The following is a 26,150-nucleotide window of genomic DNA, read 5'->3' on the forward strand; positions in this document are numbered from 1 at the left end:
ATCATCCAACACAACCCAACAAACTTCTCTTGTTAACACTGAGGTTCATCCACCTTCCATTTCTCCAGCTGAGACTATCCCCACACGTATCACACCATCAACAACTTCTAACTGCGCGCACGTAAATCAGAGGGAACAACACACAACATATTTGGAGTTACCGCCAGCTGCCACGCCTTATGTAGTGGTGTTAGTCAACGTTCCCACATTAGTAGACGGGACGGTAGAACCTTGGGAGATTCTAAGGAACAAGTCCTTACAGTGGCTCGGCACTAGGACGAGTTTAACCGAGAAATTATTTGAGTTTTAGATGGTAAGGAGAGTGGGATGGTTAGGTAGAGGGCCTAAAAAACTTTCAGGGGATTGTGTAGTGCTGACATTTAAAACTCCTTATTTAGTAAAATTGATATTGAGCAGAGTGGGAAATAACCCCTCGTTTGGTCTAGGCGTCAGCGCGGTCCCTTTAGGCTACTTCTATCGACCTATATATATTAATAATGCCGGGACAAATTGGGAACTCCATACCCCGTTTCACAGGAGACAGTTTAATATTCCCACTCAAAACCACTTCGACATACTTAACAGTCTCGAAGCAGTAGATTGACTGAGAACAGAGGACCCTACTCAAGTTGTAAAATTTCGTAACCTGTATGTTTCTCCTAATACGGGATCACTAATAACTAGTTCTAGCAATGTAACAGTCAATCCACTAGACCAAGTTATAGTGGCAACCACAGAGGCACTTAAAAATACAACCTTAGATATGGAGGTTGCCTTGATTCAAACCTCCATGTCCCAAACTGGACTCATACCTTCGTTGGTGGTAGGAGACCTGGGAGGGACTGGTTGTAAAGGAAGGAAAATGAAATGCAAGATTATGTTTTGGAATGTGGCTGGTCTAAAATCTAAAGTGACCAACAAAGAGTGGAGTGACTATGTTAATAATTGAGATATTCAGTTTGCAAGAAACATGGGTAGAGGAACCAATTCATTTGAGTGGGTACAAAACATTCCACACCCCAGGAGTAAGATCGATCCATGGCAGAGCAAAGGGGGGTCTTAGCACCTATATTTCTAACCACTTAAAAACAAGGAAAGTTGAATTAGCTGTCACCAATCGATATTATCAAATCATCAGTATAAATATAGATCAGGTATTCTGTGTGATAATATTGAATTTTTATAACCATGTCTCGCTGGAAATGTTAGAAGGAAAACTGCAAAACTTAGAGATGTGAATAATTTACAGTCTCATTCAACTAAAGATGTTTGTTATACGGGGCGGGAATTTCAATTGTTCTCTATGTCAAAATGGTGACTAGGGGGTTTGTGGAATAACCTATGAAAAAGGTATTAATCTTCCACATTTCTCTCACACATTGTATGGAGACCTTTTGAATGATATGTTCTCATGTGATATGGGTTTCGCTAATAACTTATGTTCACCCGCGGTCCCTTTTAGCCCGACCTTTAATGGACGAGGTACTTTTTCTATTATAGATTTCATTTTCATTTCGAGCAGATATTCACCTCGAGTCAAGGATTTTATTACTCATGATATCGCCTTAAGCGATCATTTCCCACTAAGTATTGATGTCATGGTGAATAAACAGGATTTTAACACAAAGGGTAACTCTACGCAGTTCCTGAAGAATATCACTTTGAGTAGGCAAAATGGGTACTCACTAAAATGGGCGAAACTGGATCCAGAGGAATTTGTCACCAAATTATTGACAAGGTGTAAAAATGTTTCTTGCCTGCCTTGATGAAAATTCGTCTCACTTAGAAATCATAGAGATCTTCTTAGCTATTTCAAATCAAATTAAAGAATCGCTGTGGGTAAATGTAAAAAGGAATGATCACCATAGCGAAGGGTGGTTTGACTCCCAATGCACAAAGGCCTATACTAAACTTAAATATACATTAAAGGCTAGAGAGAAGGATCAGGACCTTATCAGGAAAGCCAGAAGAAACTATAAGAGGACATTAAATGCAAGGTAGAAAAAGCTGAAAGAGGAAGCCTGGAATGCCCCACACGAGGCTTCCGTTAGTCGAGAGACTGCTGCATTCTGGAAGGCGGTTAATGCACCATTTCTGGCTGAGAAAGATAAAGCCACTATAGAGATCGCCATATCAGAAGAAGAGTGGGTATCAAACTACTCAAAGCTTTATACAAATCAACTGTTCGTTGACCAGGGAACTCCGGAGACTGAGGCCGGCTTTGAGTCTTCCCTCACCTTCCAAGAATTTACATTGGATTTTACTTTGAGGTTAACGAGGCCATAACCGCTAGTCTGGGTGGTAAGGACCCTGGGCCTGATGGCATCCCGGTTGACCTATTTAAAACTAATATGGCACTGTGGGGACCACTGCTAACGCAACTTTTTAATGCATGCTGCTCCAGGGGGTTTTTATCGTCTTGGTATGAATCTACAATTGTCCCCATTTTTAAAAAGGGCGACAGGGCGAATCCAGTATGTTACCGCCCAATCTCATTACTGGATGCCACAGTCAAGATTATAGGGCTAGTGATTTTGGATAGATTACAATACAGCTTTCGCAAGGGCCTGGGCACAGTTGATCAGGGCCTAAACTTACATATCCTATTAGATGAGTACACTAAAGCTAAAAGGGAAAGGCTGTTTTTAACCTTTGTTGACCTAACATCAGCATTTGACTGTGTTGTTCACGAAAAGCTATGGGCAATCATAGAGGGGCTAGGGGCAGACATCCATAAGTTCGAGGCATGTGGGCTGCTGAATTCATATCTGTGCATAGATCGCCGCCTAGTGTTGGGTCCGGATGTTTGCACGTTGTTGTCCTGGAAGAGTCTTCGAAGTATCCTTGGATAGGTGACTCCTCCCCTGGACTACAGTGCGCATGGGCATCCTCTCCATCCTCAGATTGTTTTTTTCCGCCATTGGGTTCGGATGTGCTATCTTAGCTCAAGTTAGGAAAAAATTTTGTCGAGGCCTTTAGTTCGCGTCGGTACTGTTTATCGATCGGTTTTCGATACTCTCTGTTAGTTTACTAACTTCCAGCACCGACTTTGTTCGCATTTACCTGTCCATCAACTACTTCGACGATGGAATCGAGGACGCCATTCAAAAGGTGTCCGGTATGTAATGCGAAGTACCCACACATCGACGTCCATCCGGTGTGCAACAAATGCCTTTCGCCGGACCACGACGAGTCGACATGTATGGCCTGTGCCCGGTTCCGTTCAAAGAAGACTCTGCGGAATCGTCGAGCGGCGAGGCTCGAAGCGCAGCACGCGGCACCGGCCCCAGCTGACATCTTCGACGACGCGGACGACGTCGAAGAAGTAGAAGTCTTACCCTCCAGTCCCGTTTCCGACCAAGAACCCGGATCGGACGAGGCCGACGAGTCACTCTTCCACAGAGGTGAAGACGACACCGAGGTAGGAGACGACGAGGAGGCCTTAGGGGCCGAAGAGAGTAGCTCCGATGATGAACAAGGCCTACCTGTTCAAACCGAGAATTCACCAGTGCCACAGACTATGGCTCCGGTCGAGGGATCGCCTTCGGGCCTTACCCGAGACCTATCACGCAGTCCTTCGGCCCCGCCCTCGGGCCCGGCCTCGGACGTTCAGCGGCAGCCATTACCGCTTAAGCCAGCTGGTTTCCCTTCCACGAAACCGAAACCGAAAGCTGCTCAGGTTCCTACGAAACCGAAACTAAAAGTGGCGCTAGTCGGATCGAGGCCTTCAACACCTTCGACGCCGGCGCACCGTGTCGGCACCGACCGCACCAAGGGGGACTTCGGTGCCGAACTCGAGACGGGCGACATGGGAGTCGACAAACGGAAGAAGGCCATCGGCGCCGAAAAACCTGCTCGGTTACCGGCGTCGACGCCACCGACACCGAGGGCCGTCCCGCCTGCTACGCCTCGCAGCACCCCCTCGACGACACCGAAACCTCACGTGTCGAAGACGTCGACGGTGATCTCCGCACCTCGGCTCGATGCACCACGGGCGCAGAAGATATCTGCAGCCGCCTCGACGACCCTGGCGGGGGCCACGACCTCTAAGGCGCCCCGAGTACGGCCTGGCGCAATGCCAGGCTGCAAAACCAAGGCTGCCCTCCAGGACCAGTCGGGTTCGATCGATCCAGCGGTTTCGTCGGTGCCGACCAGCATTACCTTCGGCTTGCCTCCATCCACAATCCCGAAGGCGTTTCAACTCAGGACACAGGCCACCAAAACTGCGGTTACGCCTGTCGAGCCGTCACCGTCACGCGTCATCGACGCCGACACTGGCAGGATGATTCTCCACGACCGAAGGATAACTTCGGAACCGCCATTGGAACCTTTCAGGATCCCGCTAAAGAGGAAGCTGCCTGTGGACACAGAACCTCTCCTGTATGAACCCTTTCATTCACCCTACCAGGATCCACACCGGGCCTCCCCCACACGCTCCGACACGGATGCATTGGAGGACTACATGGGTGAACAAGTCCCCTACCATGTGGACACGGACCCTGATGACCAGCAGGACCCTGACCAAACTTGGGGCGACCCTGCAGACCCCAGTGCACCTCTTGATGCACAGGACCCACAACTATATGGGGCAAAAACGTCACCCACAGAGGATACTGCGGCGTTCAACGCTCTGATTGAACGGGCGGCGAACAACCATGATGTACAGCTTCACTCTGATATCATCGAAGATGACTTTCTAATGGACACCTTTGCATCCTCAGAAAGACATGTAAAGACTCTGCCAATGTTGAAGGGGGTCCTTAAGCCAGCCACTGACATTTTCAGGGAACCCACCAGGGCACGAGTGATAAACCCCAGGATCGATAAGAAATACAGATCAGCACCTGGGGATCCTACTTACATCAGAGGACAATTACCACTCGACTCCATCGTTGTGGCGAATGCCCGCAAGAGGGCACACTCGCAGACAACGGGTGACGCTCCTCCCCCGGACAAGGAGTCCAAGGTGCTGGAGACCTCCGGCAAGCGAGTTGCCGCACAAGCTGCAAGCATATGGCGCATAGCTAACACTCAAGCGCTCCTCGCTCGCTACGATAGGGCGCACTATGACACAATGGAGCAACTCCTTCAACACCTCCCTGACCCCTACAAAGAAGGTGCAGAAATCCTTATCAGAGAGGGACAGCTACTCACAAATGCTGCCATCAAATGTGCACTAGACGCTGCTGACACGGCTGCCAGGGCCATCAACACTAGCGTCATCCTACGACGTCACGCCTGGCTACGTATCTCAGGATTCAAGCCTGAGGTACAAAACAATATCCTTAATCAGCCTGTCAACCCCGACTTTTTGTTCGGGCCTGAGGTTGACGCCACCCTCGAGAAGATAAAAAAGGACACGGACACTGCAAAGTCCATGGGCGCCCTACAAACTCAGTCCTTTCGGAGCGGCTCCTTTCGTCGCCCCGGAAACAAGGGAGCAGGCAGAGGACAGGGGTCGCAACAAACATATAACAAGGGTAATACGCAGACCACCTACGATAAGAACACCCGAGGTGGCTATCGTGGCTCCAGTACCAAGGGCAGAGGACGTGGCTACGGCAACACCAGGTCCTCCCCCAAGAACAAGCAGTGACGCCCTCTCCCTTCCTCCCGACCACATAACACCTGTCGGGGGAAGGCTACAACGGTTCCTGTCCACGTGGAACTCCATCACCACGGACAGGTGGGTCAAAGATATTATAAAATACGGTTACTGTCTGGAGTTAACTTCCACTCCACCCACAATACCACCAAGAAACCGTCCTATGTCTTCAGAGCACTTGACGCTCTTACAGCAAGAGGTAGAAAGTATGCTTCTAAAAGGCGCTATCGAGGTCGTACCCGTCCACGAGCGGGGCACGGGGGTTTACTCCCTCTACTTCTTAATTCCAAAAAAGGACGGGTCGCTCAGGCCTATATTAGACCTGAGACCCCTGAACCAGTACATTCTTTCGGAGCACTTTCACATGCTCACTCTACAGCAAGTCCTTCCGCTTCTCCAGCAGGGAGACTTCCTAGCATCACTGGACCTCAAGGATGCGTATTTTCACATACCCATCCACCCCTCACACAAAAAATACCTCAGGTTCACTGTTCAGGGGCAGCACTATCAGTTCAAAGTCCTTCCCTTCGGCGTGACAACAGCGCCCAGGGTTTTCACAAAGTGCCTAGCTACGGTGGCGGCACATTTACGGAGACAGCACATACACGTCTACCCCTACCTAGACGACTGGCTCGTTCAAGCGAGATCGGCCCAGCAATGTGCAAGCCACGTGTCCCGTACCATTCACCTTCTTCACAGTCTGGGATTCTCACTAAATTACCCAAAGTCTCATCTCCAGCCCGCACACGTACAACAGTACCTAGGTGCGACTATAGACACTCTGGCGGCCACAGCTCAGCCAAATTTAGTGAGGATCAACGGCATACAAGCGCTGATCTCCAAGTTCAGACCCAACCACTCGCTTCCAGCGCGAGTGTTTATGCAGTTGATAGGCATGATGGCCTCCTGCATCTTCATAGTCCCGCACGCGAGATTACATATGCGCCCACTTCAGGAGTGCCTAGCACGTCAGTGGAATCAGGCTCAAGGACAGTTGAAAGACCTAGTGTTGGTGAGCGGTCGGGCATACAACTCTCTGCATTGGTGGAATCCACAAAACCTTTGCAAGGGCCGACCGTTCCAAGAGCCTGTTCCACAAATAGTACTGACAGCGGACGCGTCTCTCCAGGGATGGGGAGCTCATGTACTCCACTACACAGTGCAGGGACTATGGACGACACAACAGAAGAAGATGCACATCAACCTTCTGGAACTGATGGCAATCTTCCTGGCCATGAAGGCTTTCAAAGTACATCTGTGCAACAAGGTCGTGTTGATCCGGACGGACAACATGACCGCAATGTACTACATACAGAAGCAGGGAGGGACACACTCTCCACAGTTGTCTCATCTGGCTCAGAGCATGTGGAAGTGGGCCATTCAGAGGAACATGTTCCTCATGGCGGAACACCTCCCCGGCAAGGACAACCAGATGGCGGATCTGCTCAGCAGACACAGCCACCAGATGCACGAGTGGGAGTTACACCCATCGGTACTCCAACCGTACTTCCAGCAGTGGGGTCACCCAGAAATAGACCTATTCGCGACAAGCGAAAACGCAAAATGCCAAAGCTTCGCCGCCAGATTCCCACACCCGCAGTCGCAGGGCAATGCGATATGGATGAACTGGTCCGGCAAATTTGCGTACGCTTTTCCTCCAGCACCGTTGATACCGCTGGTGGCTCGCAAACTCCGACAACACTCCCTGACACTCGTCCTAGTTGCTCCCACGTGGGCACGCCAGCCGTGGTACACCACCTTCCTCGAACTTTCCGTGGTACCGCATCAAAGGCTGCGGATCAAACCCGCGCATTTGACGCAGAACCATGGAGAGGTTCAGCACCCAGATCCGCAACAGCTGAACCTGGCGATCTGGCTCCTGAAGTCCTAGAGTTTGGCTATCTCAATCTGCCACCTGACTGTATGGACATCATCAAGGAGGCCAGGAGACCCACTACAAGAGCTTGCTATGCAGCCAAATGGAAACGGTTCGTCATTTATTGCGGTAATAATGACATTAACCCGCTGGACGCATCCATCCACAACATCATATGTTACCTCTTACACCTATACCGATGCAATCTGGCGTACACCTCTATACGGGTCCATTTGACCGCAATATCAGCCTATCTGCAAACCAGGCAGCACCTCTCTCTCTTCAGAGTGCCTGCCATCAAAGCATTCTTGGAAGGACTCAAACGAGTCATTCCACCTAGTCACCCACCGGCTCCAATGTGGAACCTCAACTTGGTCCTCACACGCCTGATGGGTCCACCCTTTGAACCTCTACACTCATGCGAGATTCAATTCCTTACCTGGAAAGTAGCCTTCCTGGTAGCGATCACTTCCCTAAGAAGAGTTAGTGAACTCCAGGCACTAACCGTTCAAGAGCCATTTATTCAGGTTCACGCCAACAGGGTCGTACTACGTACCAACCCCAAATTCATGCCCAAGGTAATATCGCAGTTCCACATGAACCAGACTATTGAACTGCCCGTTTTCTTCCAAAACCCACAAACTGTTGCAGAGAGGGCATTACATACACTAGATGTACGGAGGGCCCTCATGTACTACATCGACAGGACTAAACCCTTCAGGAAGACAAAACAACTGTTCGTTGCCTTTGCCCCACACCACAAAGGTAACGCCATCTCCAAAGCAGGGATAGCCAGATGGATAGTTAAGTGTATTCAAATCTGTTATCAAAAGGCAAAACGCACATTAACTATTCCACCACGAGCCCACTCAACACGCAAGTTGGGGGCTTCCATGGCCTTCCTAGGAAACATTCCCCTGCATGATATATGCAGAGCAGCCACATGGTCCACTACACACACATTTACAAAACACTATTGCGTAGATGTGCAGTCAAAACAGCAGGCAGCTGTAGGACAGGCTGTTCTCAAAACACTTTTTCAGACCGCTGCAGCTGGCACGGGTAGCCGCCGCCAATAGAGGGCACTGCTATGTATTCTATGCACAGATATGAATTCAGCAGCCCACATGCCTCGAACTGAATATGCTACTTACCAGTATGCATCTGTTCTTGGCATGTAGGGCTGCTGACATTCATATCGCCCTCCCTCCTCCCCGGCGCCTGTCGCAGCTGCAGCTCTCAGAATTATTGCAAGCATGGTCATCACTTTCTGTATCTACTCCATCACTGCCACAATGGCGAAAAACAATCTGAGGATGGAGAGGATGCCCATGCGCACTGTAGTCCAGGGGAGGAGTCACCTATCCAAGGATACTTCGAAGACTCTTCCAGGACAACAACGTGCAAACATCCGGACCCAACACTAGGCGGCGATCTATGCACAGATATGAATGTCAGCAGCCCTACATGCCAAGAACAGATGCATACTGGTAAGTAGCATATTCATTTTCTTTTTTAAGGCGGCTTTACTCGGGGGCAAGGGTTCGTGTTCGTTATGGTCAGGGCGGAGATTGCACTAAGAATTTCAGAGTATCGCGAGGGGTGAGGCAAGGCTGTGTCCTTGCCCCATTTCTATTCATGCTATACATAAATGACCTAGAATCCACCCTGGTCAAGGAGTGCAGGGACTTACCATTAGTAACAACTCGCTTTATCCCTGCACTCCTCTATGCAGATGATGCGGTCCTGATGGCTCGCACGCCCCTCGGTCTCCAAAGGGTAGTAACTTCCTTTACAAATTTTATGACTAATCTGGGTCTCACAATTAATTGTACAAAAACGTTCTTAATGAACACTAAGGCAATAGAGAATACTAATACTTTTTCCTATCTGGGTATTTTATTTTACCAATCAGGTTCTTGGAGTCGGGCAATTAAAGCTAGAAGGCTGTTATTTCGTAAATCATTGACGGGATTAACACATTTTAGCAGAAAATTAGGCAGGCGCTCTCCTGGGGAATTGCTACACATTTATAGGGCAAAATGTGTAGCGATTGCCACTTATGGAGCGGGTATCTGGGGACATGCTAATGTCAACTCACTCCAGATGGCAGAAAATATTTTTCTCAGGTTTCTTCGGACAGTACCGGACAGTACGTCAACATTTATCTGTCACCAAGAATTGGGCATGCCATACTTGGAGGACGGGATTAAGATGCAGCCTGTTCTGCTAACACGTTTTAGGTTGAACATTTTGCACAGATCTCTAAGTTTCCCTGAAGTAAACGATTGGCCGAGAACACTTTGTAACTGCTCGTGCGATGATGTATCTGCTCAGTAGTCTATACATATATTGTTCTTTTGCACATTTTACTCTATACCCAGAAAAAGATGGATCATCCCTGTGCTAAAAAGTCTGGGTCTGAGACAATGTCGCCCTGCATTCGTGGCGTTGCAATTTCTGGATAAAGTATTCACTATTGCCTCTGTTGCTGCCTTTTAAAAAAACCGTTTTTAAATCTTGTAAATCAATTGTGATATGATTTTTATGTGTTTTTAGCTTTTGTGTATAGCTTTATCACTGTGGATTTTTATGTGTGACCTATGAACTGTGTCTTTATGGTTATCTTTTCTCATAGTAACTGAATAAAGTTCTTTGAATTTGAATTCGAAGTACCCATGCATTAGAAACTCGGCACATAGAGAAAGTGCCTCGCCTCTGCTATTGCACAATAGGGGGATTCTTTCTCTGTCATAGGAAGTTTGGGAGGTCTTTTTGCAATAATAGGTCAGACTCCCTAGTTTGCTATCTAGGCAGATTAGCGTGCGCCTTCTGCGTGCCTTCTTCACAGTAGTATGACAGGCCTGCTTAAATGCTGTACTTAATTGAAAAAAATCTTTCAATTACGGTATCTTCTGTTGTGTTGCTTTATAGCTGGAGAGTGGGAAGGGTAATGATAGCAAGTTGTATGAAGACCATGCCCAGCCGTGCTTCTACTTTTTCCGAGAGCTCCACGCAGAGCACAGAAAGCCCCCTCTGAACGTGACCTACTGCTGAGCACAGGTATCCACAGAGGGCACTTTTCTTGTATTGGGCCCGGCTCGACAAACCCTGGCTCTGTATCAGCCGCTCTGCAGGATGGCAAGATCCTTTGTAGGGCCCGGCTGCTGCCGACGTCCACACTCAACAGGACAATGGCCTTGAACCTGTGGGAGGAAATAAAGGGGGCTCATAGCTTTTCAGGTGCATTTTCCATAGGCGTCTTTGGCATGACTTCTTAGCACTGTAGTGTTAAAATTCCACCCGATTTTTGTGCTTGCCTCTGTAGTCTGCGCCCCGGGAACATTTCAACTACGCCGGCATAATTCATTTAATTTTGAGAAATTTGTGTTATGCCAGTCTCTAAACTGTGCCGCGTATCAGAATTGTTGCGCTCCTGGCAAAACTATAGCTTGGGAACAACTTGAATGACCACCAGAACGTGAGCTGCTGTTCGTGCCATATGTTAATTTATGTTTACATTGTTTTTATTTAATTTTTAGCATGGAATGTGTCCACACGTCCAAAACAGACATGACTGCACATTTCATGCTAAAATAGTGCTAAATGCAAGCTTTGCAATTAGCTTAATTGCAGCTTATTTTACATACGTTTAACGTAATTGCACAAATTTCACACATCCCCCAAATCGATAGGTATGTTTTCACCACCACTTAACTGTTTTCGCTAGCTTACTTATGCATAAGGACGCCAAACTGTTCTAATGTGACATTTAAAAAACATGTTGAGACAAATAATTATTGTGTGTTTGTCATGGACTGTAATTCGGGCAATAGATGCGAGCCTACTGTATTTCATACACAGAACAAACAACGTAAATAGGATACGGGGTCATAAATTGTAACTTTGTTTGTTATATAGTAAAGATGTCTGATAAGGTTACAAGTGCAATAGTGAACAGTGTAATGTGAGGGCGCGTTGCTCGTGAACAATGAGAACAAAGGAAAACTATGTACATACAATAGACAGTTTCAGAAATGAATCAATGAGAACATTTTGGCTATGGCAGTTGAAAGTCGACTGTACAATTCCTTATGGACAATAGAAGGAGTAACAATAAGCGAACGGCATCTAATTTTACCCTAAAGTAAATCAGGCAGATATGAATGCCACAGACTTCTAAAATTCCATGTCCTGTCCCTATCCCAGAATCCGGGACAAACCTTGATCTTTGTCAAAGGACCCTCACGCACACAGTTCTGTGCCATGCTTCACCATAAAGTCCTTGCTCGGCTCGCTAATCATAGTTTGGTGGCTCTACACCCCTTTTGGAAGGGCACTTTTTGGTGATAGATGGTCTTTGGGATCAAGAAAAGATAAAATGGCTTATGTTAACCTCCAGAACTTTTACTACTGAGGTTCACTTAGTAATCTCGCTAATCACTTAAGGTAGACCGCAATCTCGCTAAGGTAAGTTCAGTAGTACAGGTTCTGAGTTCAGAAGAATGTCTACTTGTTTATTATCCAAGGCCAAACCTAATACGACCAAGAATTGGTTTTTTTGTTGGATTTTCTGTGGTGGTTTTTATTGCGCCATCTACAAAAGATGCTTGCATTTGAATCGCATAGATTGATTGTTAGATGAAGTCCAGTGCTGTTGCTGGCAGGAAAATATGTGCAGAGGCTAATGTGGCTCAAAAATGTTTCAAGGCATAGTAGAATCAGTTTACTGCACTGTTGTGAGGTTTTGGATGTCATTTATAACTGCTGGGTGGCACACTGCAAAATGTTTTCTCTTAGAAATGAAGGGTGGTATTGGTAGGTTGTCATAAGGGTTATTGACTAGGACATGTGATGAAAGCATGGTCCGAAGAAAAAAAGGTTACTGATAGTCTATCACTATGCTGGCTATTGTCATTGGATCCAGAAGCTACCCGTCACAGTACATAGGTGCAGATAATGTTATTGATCTCAGAGGTACTGGCAGTACAATGTGTTCTGTAATACAAATTCTTAAGAATGATGAGTGGACTTGTGGGTCAAATTAATTGTAAAGTGTCCCGTTTCTAATAGCCAATAGTGTTGGATTTAAAGGGAGCTATAAATGAAGTGGAATACTTTTTAAAGGATAATGACAGTTACAAGTGGTGAAACCGACAGTGTGAGAGACACGCTGAGATGAATGTTTACTCTTCGACTTTTGAGATTTTGTGTGTGGTATGTGGAGTGTTGGGGTTGGGATAAAATCATTTTGAATAGTCGCTGGTGTTACAAAGTATTTGGGATATTTCCAGGTCGCTGAGAAATGCAATCTGTGAGGGAGGGGGGTTTGAGGGGGCGGGGGAGGGGTTGGTCAGCCTGGTCCGATATGTTTGTTTAACGTTTAGTCTAACATACATAATGTGGTTAGTGGTTGATTTCAAAGGTGGTCAGCAAATAGCAAGTTGAGGCACGGTGGGATGTGTGCAGATATGCGTCAGAATGTAGTATGAGCGAGTGCCTGTAATTTCATGAGTTTTTAGAAAGTGCAAGACATAGGAAGGATAAGGTAAATGGGCGATATGAACACTGGGTCATTGTAGTCAGGATGTTTAATGCTTGTAGGAGTGGACTGATTGAAAATGTTGCAAGCATTGTTGATGAGGTTAAGTAATTCTGTGTGCAGTTTCAGGAGGCCCACTTCATATCTGATAGTCTTATGTAATTTCTCACCCTGTATCTAGAATTCAGTTCCTATCTAGCGTAGTGCAGTCTCCTTTAAGCAATCACATAATTCACTTCATTCCTGTAATATTGTGCAACTCGTACAGCCCGGTTTCCCGACTCGACAAGAAACCTAAACAGCCACGATGAGTGATGTCTTCCCTATTCACTGACGCTGAAGATAGGTTGAGCACTATTTAAACTGCCAATTTTGTCCAAAGTATTTATTTTCTGGAACATGAGATTCTTGTGGCCAACTGGGTTTAATTCTCTTCATCCCGCCATTCATTTTCTTTTCCTCATGCTTCCTATTCTTGCCGTCATTTTTTTTCTAATCTTGCATCTTAGTATTCTTTTGATTTTTTTTTCTTTTCTTTTCCTTCTCCCTTTGTTGTCACTGTTCTGACTTCTTCTCTTTGTCAGTGGTTAATAGGTTGATTCATCAACACTTTGTGCCCTGCTGAATCTAGAAACGGGAGTGAAATTGGGGGGCCAGCAGGAGGTGTGACCCTCATTGGATAAAACATTGGGGTACTGGTTCCAAGTGAGCTTTTTAGCCAGCAGGATTTTTTTCTTGCTCTTCCATGTGAGAGTTCTTATTTACATCTGTATGTAGTAGGGCATATGTTAGAAATGGGATTTTTGGTAGGCTAGGGCTTCCGTCAAAGCCAGGCAGAAACCACCACTCTAGTCAGGATAAGGGAGTTACACTACTAAAATAACCCCTGCTCACCCCCTTGGTAGCTTGGCACGAACAGTCAGGCTTATCATAGAGGCAGTGTGTAAAGTATTTGCACATAACCAACAGTAATACAGTGTAAGCACTACAAAAGGACACCACACCAGTTTAGAAAAATATCCAATATTTTTATATACTTAAGACAAGACCAAAAACAATAAAAATCCACAAAACAGTACTTAAAAATCTTCGGTTCTCAAAATATGATTGGAAAACAGTTGATGTCGGTAGCTCCGTCCAGGGCCATCACAGCGTCGTGAGCAAACCAATCCAAACAGTTTTGGCTGACCGCTGTGTCGCGGGCCAGCTACGGTGTCGGGAAGACCCGCAAACAGTACCTTTTAGAAATGCAGAGCATCTGTGACCTCTCGTTGAGCTTCTGAAAGCACGGCGTCCGCAGGCGTCGGTTCTAGAGGTCGGTGCAGGAGTTGTCGGGGCCCTGGAAGTCACACGTGTTGCAGATCGAACTGCTCTCTGTTGACGTCAGGCTCACTGGCGTCGGCAGGCGTCGGGTGCTGCGGTGCGAAGTGCGGCATGCGGTGCCCTCAGGTCGCGGTGCAAGCATCGGCTTGGTGGCGGCGTCATCGGTGAGACCAGGGTCGCGGTGGGAAGTGAATGCGGTGCACGTCCCCGTGCTGGCAGGTCGCGGTGCAAGCAGCGGCATCGTCGTTGCTAAAGCCCTGTCGTCGGCTGACGAACTGGAGCCAATGGCGTCGGTAGGCCAAGGCTGCGGTGCGTGATGAGGGCGGTGCGTCGTGTAACTTTACGAGCGGAGCCCTCGAACCACAGTGCAAATAGTGGCGTAGATTTAGTCGTGGAGCGGCGTTGTCAAGGATCCCAAGGCGTCGTCGCGAGGCGGGGCGTAGTGTGCTGCCCACAGGTTGCGGTGCAAGCAGTGGCTCGGTGTAGGCGTCAGCAGGCGTCTGTGAGACCAGGGCCGGGTTGCGGCGGTGCCCTTTGCCGTGCCTTCAGGAAATGGAGTCAGCTGCGGCGTAGATGCCGTCGGGTTGCTTTTTCCTCTGTTGCAGCACAAAACGTTCAGTCCCCAGTGCTGAGAGCAGAAGAGCTTGAAGTCTTGACTGTTCCCGAGACTTCTTGAACAGAGAGGACAAGCGCTACCTCAAGCCCTTGGAGAAACTCGCAATAGTAGATTGCAGAAATTCCAGTCCAGTCCAGTCCTTTCACGGCCCAAGATGGAAGCAGCCACTGCACGCCAACACCGGAAAGCACACAGCAAAGTGGTAGTTCCTCCTCACAGCTTCTCCAGCTCTTCTTCTTGGCAGTCTTCTTGGTCCAAAAGAGATCTAAATTTCAGGGATATGGGCCCCAATATTTATATCCCAAAATCCTTTGATCTCTAAGGCAGAGTGTGTCTGTGCCCAGCCAGAACCAGTTCTGCCGTGTCTGGTGTGACTTCCTGGCAGGAGGTGGAGACGGCATGGTCAGAGGCAGACCAGGCCCCTTGAGGTACAAGGAAATCTCCTCCCCCTTCCCCAATTTTAGCCCAGGTCTATTCAGTCCTTTCCTGACCCACCTAGACTATCTGGAACCACCCCTGCTACCCAGCCTTCTGTCATCCAAAACCCAGACAGGCAATCCACATTCTAGCAGAGGCACACGGGATGACTGAGCAAGAAAATACCTACTTTCTAAAAGTGGTATTTTCAAACACCGAATGTAAAAATCACCTTCACTAAAAGATGCATCCAACCAAACTCCCCATTCTGTCCTATGGGGAACAGGTAGCCTTGCAATAGCGAAAAACGAAATTGGCTGTAATTCGCTATCAGGACATGCGCCACACACACCAGGGCATGTCCTACCTTTCACATACACTGCACCCGGCCCACAGGGGTACCTTGGGCCTACCTTAGGGGTGGCTGACATGTAAGAAAAGGGAAGGTGAGGGACAGGCAAGTGTGCGCACTGGCTAATCGACATGGCAGTTACAAACTGCGCGCAGCCTTCACAATGGCGGGTCTGAGTTACCTTTTCAGGGCTACTCATGTGGGTGGCACAATCAGTGCTGCAGGCCCACTAGTACCTTTTGATTCACAGGCCCTGGCACACTCAGTGTACTTTACTAGGGACATACAAGTAAATCAAATATCCAATCATGGAAACACCAATCCATAACACAATTTACCACTGGAGCACTCACACTTTACCACTGATCAGCAGTGAGAAATGTGCACAGAAACACTACGCCAGCAAAAACAGAGTCAAAACCGGCAGGTCAGAAAGCAAAAACTCAGGGGAAACACGCTAAAAGATGCCAAGTTTAACAGCATGGTTTATCAAACTTACATAAAGTAATCACAGTTGTTATGCTAAACAACTTGGTAGTCGTGTAGGTGTTGGGAGTTGACACTCCTTAGTCACATACATGAGTATGTAGCCTCGTTCTTGGATCTAGCTTGACAGCAGAGCTGTTGTTTGAACTTCAGTGACCAACTAAAAGGGCTCCCTGAAGTACTACTTAGAGGCACCAGGGCTCTGTCCACATTTTGTTTTCCTTGAATGCAGCATTTGATTTGACAGAAAGTGTGCTTCCTCTGAAAAGGCTTCTTGAAATGCATGTTTTACATTGTGAACTTGGAAGCCTATGTCCAGTGAAGTTGGACTGTGTTGATTATAAGCTAATGATGCGGTCTGATACCTCCTGGTCTAGCTAGAGCTATGTAAAACTCTAAACAAATCAAGGCTGGAGGCCTGATCTGTATATTATGAAAAGTTACAATAAAGGCAGCAGGCCCAATATATTGTAAAAATAATTGTTAGTCGGTATACATTTAAGGGCAAATTATTATAACACTGTATTAAAGCCTAAAGAGAGGTATTTTGTTAACGGAATCGAACAGATTACGATGTTAGGCAAGGGTTTTGGTGCTGGCTACCCAGATTTGCACTGTAATGATCCTGGTTAGACTCTCCTAGAAGGGATTTAATATTTTTGACGGCTGTAATTTTGCACATATTTGTAATTTTATTACAGCATACACCTGATGGTTGCTTTGCGGGAAAGCTTGTACTCCGTTCAGTACTGTATGTCTGAGTTGGTTATGGTTCAGCCAATAAGCTTACAACGGTGAGTTCAGTACCCGTAGTGCTGTCTATTCTTGGAGGAGACCGGACCGTGTGTGTGTGTGATATTGTGTGTGTATATGTTTGTATGTGTGTGTATATATATATATATATATATATATATATATATAGTGTGTGTGTGTATATCATGGAATTCTGTAATCCCTATATAAATGCATGTCGCTAATTTTATAATTAGCAACTAGTGAGTCGCAGATAGTAAATTAAAGACGTCCGAACTTGACCAAGTTATTACAGTCTAGTTCTGACATGACAATGACTTCTGACTTAGTCAGCAGCCGAGGTGAAAGGCAAATCAGGGAGCATAATTGAAGCAGCTGTTTAAAACAATAAAAAAGGAACGCTGCTTTTCTTTCTTCTGTTCTGTTTTAATATCTTACAGTGGCAAGCAGAGAGAATGTTTGTTTGCACTCCTTAGACGGAGGAAAGCTAGAATCTTTCTGCATGCTTATACACATTACGAAATACAGCAGCTTTTTTTTTTTTTAAACTGCCATATTGAACTATATGTTTGAGACCAATAGCTAACAGGTTTTTGATGTGTTTAATTTTGCACTAGAGGTTTTATTTTTATTCTTTGTTAACCAACCTGCTCACTCTTTCATATGAAAGAGCGATGCGCTAAGGTTTAACAGGTTTGTGGGGAAGGTAAAGGTGTGACCATGTATTATATGGGATAAAACACCCCGTGTATATAAGGATATTGCAAGTCACCTCAGAGTTCCATAACCTTATAATGGAACTCCCCCCTACAGCCTCAATCATCTAGATGGAACTCCTCTGTGACTTACAATATCCTTATGATTTACAATATGTGTGTGTGTGCATATATGTGTGTGAATATATTATATTATACTCTGCTTCTATCCAATACTGCTTGGAACAAAACGTTAGCACGTCAGTCATTGGCTCACTTGCCCTGTCAGTGACCGCATTTGCTTGATCATGTGCACAGCCCCCTGGACATGCGTGCTGCAGTATCGGGAGTGGAGCGCAGGATCTTTTCATTTTGAATTTCTGTTTTTATAGCCCTTTTTCTTTTTTCCTTTTTTTTTCTTTTCGTTCTAGAGCAAACTACATCTCAACAGACCGGTCTAACGGCTTCTGATGTGCTGCTCATTTCATCGCCAGTGTTCCGTATCATGTGCGGCCACCGCCTCTAATCCAAAAGACAGTCTTGAAGTGGTTATGTCCATAGTGTATTGCTTTTTTACTATTCCAATATGGCCATCACTTTGTTTCTAAATGCGGCAGCCACGCTAGAACTTTAAAACTATGATACACATGCACAGTACAATTGCAAAAGAGACACCTGTTATGTTATTTCTTATTGCAAACACATGCCCGTCGTCTTTACGTGTCAGCATTTTTTTCCAACTTTTATTCTTTTAGTTTATTTAGCATATTTGTTTGAGTTTGTTATATTGTGGTTGTTTAAGTTGGTGACTAGAAGTATGAGTCAGTGGTAGATAAAAGAATGCAGGAGTTAAAAAAATGAGTGACCGTGTGCGTGTGTTGACTTCCCTAAACCTATCAGTGACTAAAAAATCATTTTCATCGTTTATAAGCCAGATGTGTTGCATTTCCAATAATTTTTAGCTTATTGTTTTGACAATGTGTACGGGTGGTGCTTCACTTGAACCCATGTCCTATAAATGTCATTCTTGTTTGAAGTTACCTGTTCTTACTCATGCTTATTCCTCTAAAAACCACAGATTCTTACAAGGAGGCTAGCTGGGCGCACCTCTGCAGAATTACTGCCCGGGGGACTCCTGAGAGGAGGGCTGAAGGCTGGGAAGAATGGAGCGGATATTAAACCGAGGGTACAGGGCACCTTGCCATCATCTCATGCACTGGCTGTCACATGGGCCAGCTGTGGCACCTGGGACATTCCTAACATGTTAATCTCACTGGAAGGAGGTGTGAGCGCCCTGCTGAGTTCCGACTTGGGCAGCTCTCAGCTCATACAACGTGCTTTCTGAAAAGTCTCTGGTGAACTCTGAGGTCACGGCTTGAGTCGAGGCAAAGAGCTCCGAGACGTGATGAGACAGAAGGGCTGCGTCTCTGATATTGTATGTCTACTATGAGCCCCGAAGGGTGGACATTTCTGTCAGTCCGAACCACGGGTGAGTCCTCCAAGCACGTCCCATTCCATGCTTTTTAAATGCTGTTTGTGCTTGCCACCCTGCCCTATTTTCCAGACTCATTTCCAGCACGGTATAAGTGCAGGACTCTGCACTTTCTCTGTTAAAAACACTCCCTACCCGCTTCCTGGACGGCTGCCGAGCTGCATGCTTGGTAAAAGTTTTAAAATATTTGGTTTATCGTTAAGCAATCGCATGCCTTAACTTTTAAATGCCATCACGATATAAATGCACCTAACACTTTCTCCAGCTTTTCCAAGGTCCTGGGTCCTACTACCCGCCCATTTCCCTACATAGGGATGAACCATAGTCTTCACCTATCCTGCAAAGTCTTTACTCTCTGAGGTTGGGCCAGCGCCTAACACTAGTCCCACTCCTCCAGTCTAAAGGCGGTACCATCATCATGCTGTGTATCTCTGCTGTGTAGGGGACGCAAGGAGTCTCTTTCTATCCCGCACACTCCATACCAACTCACTGTCCCAAACAAAACCACACTCCTTTTAGCCTGCTCGCCCACTTTATAGACCATTTCCTTTTGCTATCCGCCCCGGTAAAGAGTGGCGTCCCTGCCTTACGCTTCCTTTCGTGTCCCCTGCTGCAGCAAGGCAAGGTAGGGTGTCCTCGAGTCCCATCATACCATATAGTTGGTTCTACCACATAGTCAGTGTGGCTTTTATACATGCTTCTTCTGTAAATATGCTTTTAGACCGGATTTCCTGTTTCTTGATTTGTCAAAGGATGGACATTTTATTGGCAGAACTTCAGGAGTTAGTTTCAAAATGGAGTTTGCCTCGATCAGTTTCTTCATGTTCTTTCATCAAATACAATGCAAACATTCTCTGTTGCCATTGGTTTACTCCAGTCCCGCCCACTCACCGCCTGTAGTCTTGCAACTGCAACCACTCCAGAAAGTGAGATCATTGCTAACACAGCCGCACTCATACGTTCTATGCACCAGAGTCGTCTTGCTGCCTCCTGGTCTGTCCATGGGTTAATGCATAATATGCATCACTTCTGCAGTTTCAGGAAGGTGCATGTCTCCCTGGTGCTTTAAGTTTCGGAAGTGTTTATTTTAAAACGCTGTGGGTCAGATCACAGTTCTAGCCCATCCATATTTGCGGAACACACGAGGGGATAGCGCAGCCCATCTCCTCAACGCACTCTCATAGTATTTCTTCTGCAAAGCGAGGATGCAGATCAAAACCTCCCTACACCATGACATCATTGGCAAAGCATCAGAGGAGCAAAAACAACCCTCCCTCCTAAAGGGCGGATTTTGTTTTGCATATTTAAAACTTTGAATAAGCTGTAATGGTATTAAGTTTAAAACATTTACATTGCAACGCTGCTAGCTCGAACTCTAAAAAATGCGCGACCCATTGCTTTGCAAATGCTTGTTTTGTTAAAGCGATGGAGACCAGCAGCCCTGGCTGTCTATTTGTGAAGAAGGATTGAGGCAAGAGTCCGCAGCCCTAGAAGTAGTTTGCTTCCAAGCGGTTACGTGCAGCAGCCTAGGAGCTCTGAGTTGGAAGCAGGAATAGAGTAGCTCTTCGCCTGTTCCTGTAGTTGTGGCAGCAGCCAGAAACAGCTTTGTTTTCTTTGAGCTCTTGAAACCTGGTAGTGTTTTTGTTCTTTCTAATGGTAGCATGCACCTGTGTTACACCCTCCCTGGATCAGTTTCATATTACTCACTCGCTAAAGATTGCCCCTCCCTGTGAAAGGGTTGTTGCCCCAGGCGGGTGATGACCTGCGTTATGCTGGCCTAGATTGTCTTGGTGTACTCGAGAATGAGTGTTGCTTTGTGTATGTTTGCTTGCTCCACCTCTGCAACTCTCCTTCCGACCTTCAGGAAGCGATCCCTAAAGTGGTTATTCGGAGTTCGTTCTTGCCGTGTGGTGACGACCGGCAGCATTGCTGAGGCTGCGTCGGAAGCGGCCAAGGTCGCAGGAAGGGCAGAGAGGGCAAGGCAACACGTGCAGCTCAGCATCTGAAACTCAATGAATTTTCCTGCTTGCTTCTTTCCGGTCTCTCTTCTGTGTTTGTGTGCTGCATAGTGTAGTAACGGGGTGATTGGCAAAGGAGGAACAGCCGCCAGCGAGCAGTGATCACTCGGCCGTAGTGGCACAACCCTAAAGAGCATTTGTCCTCACGTATTCCACCCGAGATTGTGCCTATAGATGCTTCATCTGGCTATTGACGAAACCCGCATTGGCAAAGCAAACCGGTTTCACCTTTGGGACCTATTAGTTTTGCAAATGGTTTTCGCAATATTTTACTGTAGGTCTATTGCAAATGTTATGTAACCAAAGTCTTTGAATTTGAAATTATAAGCTCTTTTAACCCTAGTGCAATTTTGCATTTTAATTGAAATCGAAGTATTGGGCAGGTCAAGAGTGCCTGCTGTAAAAGACTGAGGGTTGTTCAGTGCTTGTATGGTACGTGTAAGCTGAGTCGCATTTAGATGTCTGGTTGAGTTCTGGCTGTGGAAGGGGGCTTCGGAACAGAGGCCGATTGAAAGCTCTGGAACTGAGGTAGACAGTGAGTCAGTGGGTCATGACTGTGCCAATCAAGCCTTGGCTTCTCTGCAGGGTGCACATAGTGATGGACACATGTACCATTTGTAATTACCAATTCTAATTATTTACAATTAAATCATTATTACTCATTTATATCAAACTGCTAATAAGCACTCACAAATCCAAGAGGTCTAGCTTGTTTCAAGCATATGTTGTGTGATATATCTGGATGCAGTAGCAGAACACTCAGTACGAGTCTCCTAAATGCTGGTCAGTCAGCATGCTGTATAAAGCACAGGACAGTAGTGTTACGCAAAATGATGGGCCCCGTGGACAATATGGAAAGGGGCCCCTGAGTCTCCCATATTTGCCCAGTATCCATTGACTTTTAACTGAATGTGGATCCACTGAATGTTTGATGGACCCTTGAAGGCTTGGGGGAGGAGGGCTGCAGGGGTCTGTGTTACGCCTCTGGCACAGGGTGGTTGTTCACATGCTTTAAGCTACACCCATAATTAGTTGGGCCATCCCCTTTTAAAGAGACTCTCCCCCCCCCCCCCCCAACTATTTTCCAACTCACTTAAAGCACTGTGGTCCACAATGGGCTTTTACCTACAGACAGCTAACAGCTGTCTCATAGGTTGGAACCGAAATTGTGATGTTATAAAACTGTGGAGTCCTTGGAGCTAGATTGAAAAATTGAACAGCAGTGAGCCACCACTGTGCTCTAATGCAACACTCTCTGTGAAGCTTCTCTGGGAGGGCAGGGGCACAGCTAGTGTTGCACGTCAAACAGTAAGTCGTGCACTTCAGTGAAAGAAAGCGAAGGGCCTGATATCCTCAACTGTGACACTCCAGGCCCTGATTGTAGATCCTATGGCCCTTGCCACTGCACATCTTTAATAGTGGAACTCCAGAGTTTACCTGGTAAAGTTGGTCCAAAAGTCATGCAGGCCATTTACTCCCAGTCAAAGCAGATCCAAATATCCTCAGCTTCTTTGGAAGTCGAGCACAAAGGTAGAATCACGGGCAAGAAAGAGCAATGTGGAGCACAGGCAGTGCACTATTGGGGGGTGGATCTATGGAGCATGAGGTCTGGGCAGAAGCAACAAAAGGGGCACTGGTGGGGGGGAAACAGCCGGAAGGGTGCGGGGAGGGATGCAAACTAATGGCGTGAGAACAATGTAGAGGGGGAGAAAGGTAACGGGCAAGAGATCAATAGCAGCGGGTGAGGGAGAAGCATACAGGCAAGAAAGCGGAGGGAGAAGAGATGCACCCTAGGGAGAGAGATGACAAACACAAGCACTCTTTTGGAGTGCTTAAACAAAAAAAAAGAAAAGTAGCGCCTAAAAAATAAACAGTCGAAGGACACAAGTAATGCATCCATGCTCCAGGAGAGGTACAAACACAAGAAAAGGAAGTAAATCTTTACAAGGTAACAAGTAAGACGCAAGCAAATGAGTGACCAAGCCAACTAATGGTAAACAGTGGATGGACTCCACTATTGTGTAAGCTAACAATATAGCTTGGAAAAGACCGCACATATGCTGTGCAGTCAGCAAGATCTGAAAAGGCTTTTCAGTATGTTTTCAGATTCTTGATATCTTTCCACCAAGCAAAAACGTTGTTCATGGAATCCTTAAGATAAATGCTGAAAGGCGATGTAGTTTATTTTGTGTTAATCCACCACATTCATTGATGTGTAATTTGTGTCACAGTTCTTATTGTACTTGTAAATATTCACCACTCCGCTGTTACTGCACTACGGCCTGCTCACAATTTCGCTACGGCATCTCCGTACTTCTCTTGTGCAAACCCTGCTATTATAATACTGTACCGAACACTGCGCTTCAAATTCAGCCCTGTCTTCATTTGTGTTTCCCTCTGCACTTTCAGCACTGGGAGCCACACATAGTCAGTCTATTGCATCTAAACATCTGTGGGTGGGGCACTTCTCATAAAAGGCACTTTTATTACTTATCTGCACCATCCCTCATTCTGATGCCAAAGGCTGTCACTCCTGTTACGGCACTGGGGCTTGCTTGTACGGCCTGCCAGTGGATCTTGGGCTTTCATTGTGGCACTGCACCCCTGGCTAACTCAGTACTAGGAGCTTTTCATTGTCCTAATGCTTGTACATGTCTTGATAGTAGACTTTATGCCGTAGATATTTTGTATGATACTAGTGCAGGAATGGATTTACTTGCATGGTGAGAACCCCAACTTTGACAGTCTCAGGCTAAGAATAAAAATCACCTGGAAAGCATTCCGGTTATGATTTTACAGTGCTTGCTGCTGGTTGGTGATTTTTGTGTCCATTTAGTCTTAAATTATTACTCTTGGATAAGTCAGTCAACATTGTTCTTTTGTAATTCTTGAATGCGCTGCAAAGAGCTTTTTAGTATGCATCCATGTGTTTGTGTATTATTTGGTAATAGTCAAACCTCTTCTCTTTTCTGTTGCAGACTGCTCTGGGGCACTCTGACTCGAAGTCCACCAGCAAGTCCAACATGCTGCGGAATCGGAACGCTATTTCCACCTCCGTGGATGATCAGCCACACATAGGCAACTACCGCTTGCTGAAGACGATTGGCAAGGGAAACTTTGCGAAGGTCAAGTTGGCACGGCATGTCTTGACGAACAAAGAGGTTAGTTCAAAGGTGCTCCTCAGACTGTGTGGGGGGAACAGCTACTCTGCTTGCTTAAGAGACTTTGCATTGTACATCTCAAGATGGTGTGTGGAAGTTTTTTTCTCTAGATTAAGTCATGATTATAAACACGTTGGGCGCCCTTTTAAAGACTTTTAAATGCTACTTGCACCATTATTGTTCTGCCATGTTGCCTTGCTCGGTCATATTCCCACATTTGTGTAAGCTTGACTGGGGACAGGTGTAGAATTGGAAAGTGTATACTGCTTGTAACTGAACATTTAAGAACACAAAGTGCATGTATGTCCCTTTATTTGGCTTTGATGATCTGCCCAACCAGTTAGCTTGAAGGCTTCATGACTAGCAAAGCTGTTTGCCACAGCTCCACCTCCTAGCGCTTGTCTTGATTGAGGGAATTGACGTTTGATTTCAGCTTATCTTTTGTCTGTGCCTTTGTGGTGCATTATCTTCCATTGTATTTATGCATTTTATTTTTACAACCCATGATGTTCTAAACCTGGCAAAAACTGGCAGATGCAGTGTTGCAAACATTAAATCAATGTTTTCTGTAATGCAGATGCGCAATAAAGTTTAAGGCACACCTTCACGAAAGATCTCTTAACCCCTCGAGTGCGGCTATTCGGCCAATGGCCGACACCTGCACTATCTCCCCGGTGTGTCTGTCAGCCATTGGGGAGGTTTATAAAGGCCCCTCTGCACCAGAGGGAGTTCTTTATATTATGTGAAGCTCACACTGCTCAGGCTTCCCGAGCAGCATGATTGTTTTGCTTTTTTTTTTATTGTAATGGTGAATGGCGCGCAAGGTGCATTGACGTCATTAGAGTAAAAGTGCAAGTAAAACTCGCTAATGGACTTGTTTTACTTTTTGCTGAATCAGTGCTCTGGGGAGTAATTCAGCCCTGAGCACGGATTCTCTTGAGGAAGGTATTGTTGGAGAGGGGAAAATCTCCCCCCTTCCAATGGTACCTCTGCCCAGGGGATCTCTGCTTGGAGATCGCCACAAGCGATCCACCCACTAGCCACCAGGGATGGGGTAAGTAACCCCTTAGGCAAGGGCTTGAGCTTCACCCTAGCAACTACATTTTCAGTTTTTTTGCCCTGGGGGAGTGAATAGGGGGTAGATACTCCCGATCCGCCCGCACCCCCCATTAGACACCAAGGTAAATAAAAAAAATTAAAAAAGGGCAGCGCGTGCCCACTATGTGCATTCCCCACACCCCTAGTGAATTATGGTGACACTCTTTTCACTCCCCTAGAGGGTAGGCGGAGGGGTGATTGCCTCCATCATGCCATGGGGGGGGGGGGGGGGTCTACTCACCCTGGACATGACTGTTCCCCCATCCCAACAGGTGGACTATCTCTGTGTCGTCGCCCTCCCCCCCCCCCCCCCCCCCCCCACACACACACACACACTAGGGTCCAGGTTAAAAATAAATATAGGTATGGGGTCTGCCCTTATAAAATATAAGGGGTCTTTCTGCACCCCCTGGAGGGAAAAGGGGTAATAAACCACAATCTCCCCAGGGGGACAGAAGGCCCACTAGACACCTGGGGAACAAAAACATAGGGGTAGGGGAAGTCCACCATGGACATGGCAATGCCCTGTAGGAGAGTAGGGTCTGCTTTCTATGTTCACCCCCACTTTTTGCTTTTGCTTTACTGGTTTACGACTTAGATGTGGCTGTGGGCCTGCTAATCAGACCCACAGCCCTGCTGTTCTCTCTCTAAATTAATACTATGTACTTTAGGTGCATAACCCATTTGGATAGGATCACCTTATTGGCCCCTGTACA

At 46.5% G+C, this 26,150-nt stretch overlaps 1 protein-coding gene across 18 annotated transcripts in view; it reads left to right on the forward strand.

Annotated features, from left to right (window-relative positions):
* MARK2 (microtubule affinity regulating kinase 2) overlaps positions 1–26,150 on the forward strand; it is a 662,301-nt gene that overhangs the window by 197,571 nt on the left and 438,580 nt on the right. For all 18 annotated transcript variants that reach the window (XM_085625997.1, XM_085625990.1, XM_085625993.1 and 15 more), the window contains exon 2: positions 24,154–24,336. In XM_085625997.1, coding sequence (XP_085482123.1) covers positions 24,154–24,336 — 183 coding nt within the window. The remainder of the gene's footprint in view (positions 1–24,153; positions 24,337–26,150) is intronic.

This window comes from Triturus cristatus, chromosome 9 (assembly GCF_964204655.1).
Source record: "Triturus cristatus chromosome 9, aTriCri1.1, whole genome shotgun sequence".
Lineage (NCBI taxonomy): Eukaryota > Metazoa > Chordata > Amphibia > Caudata > Salamandridae > Triturus > Triturus cristatus.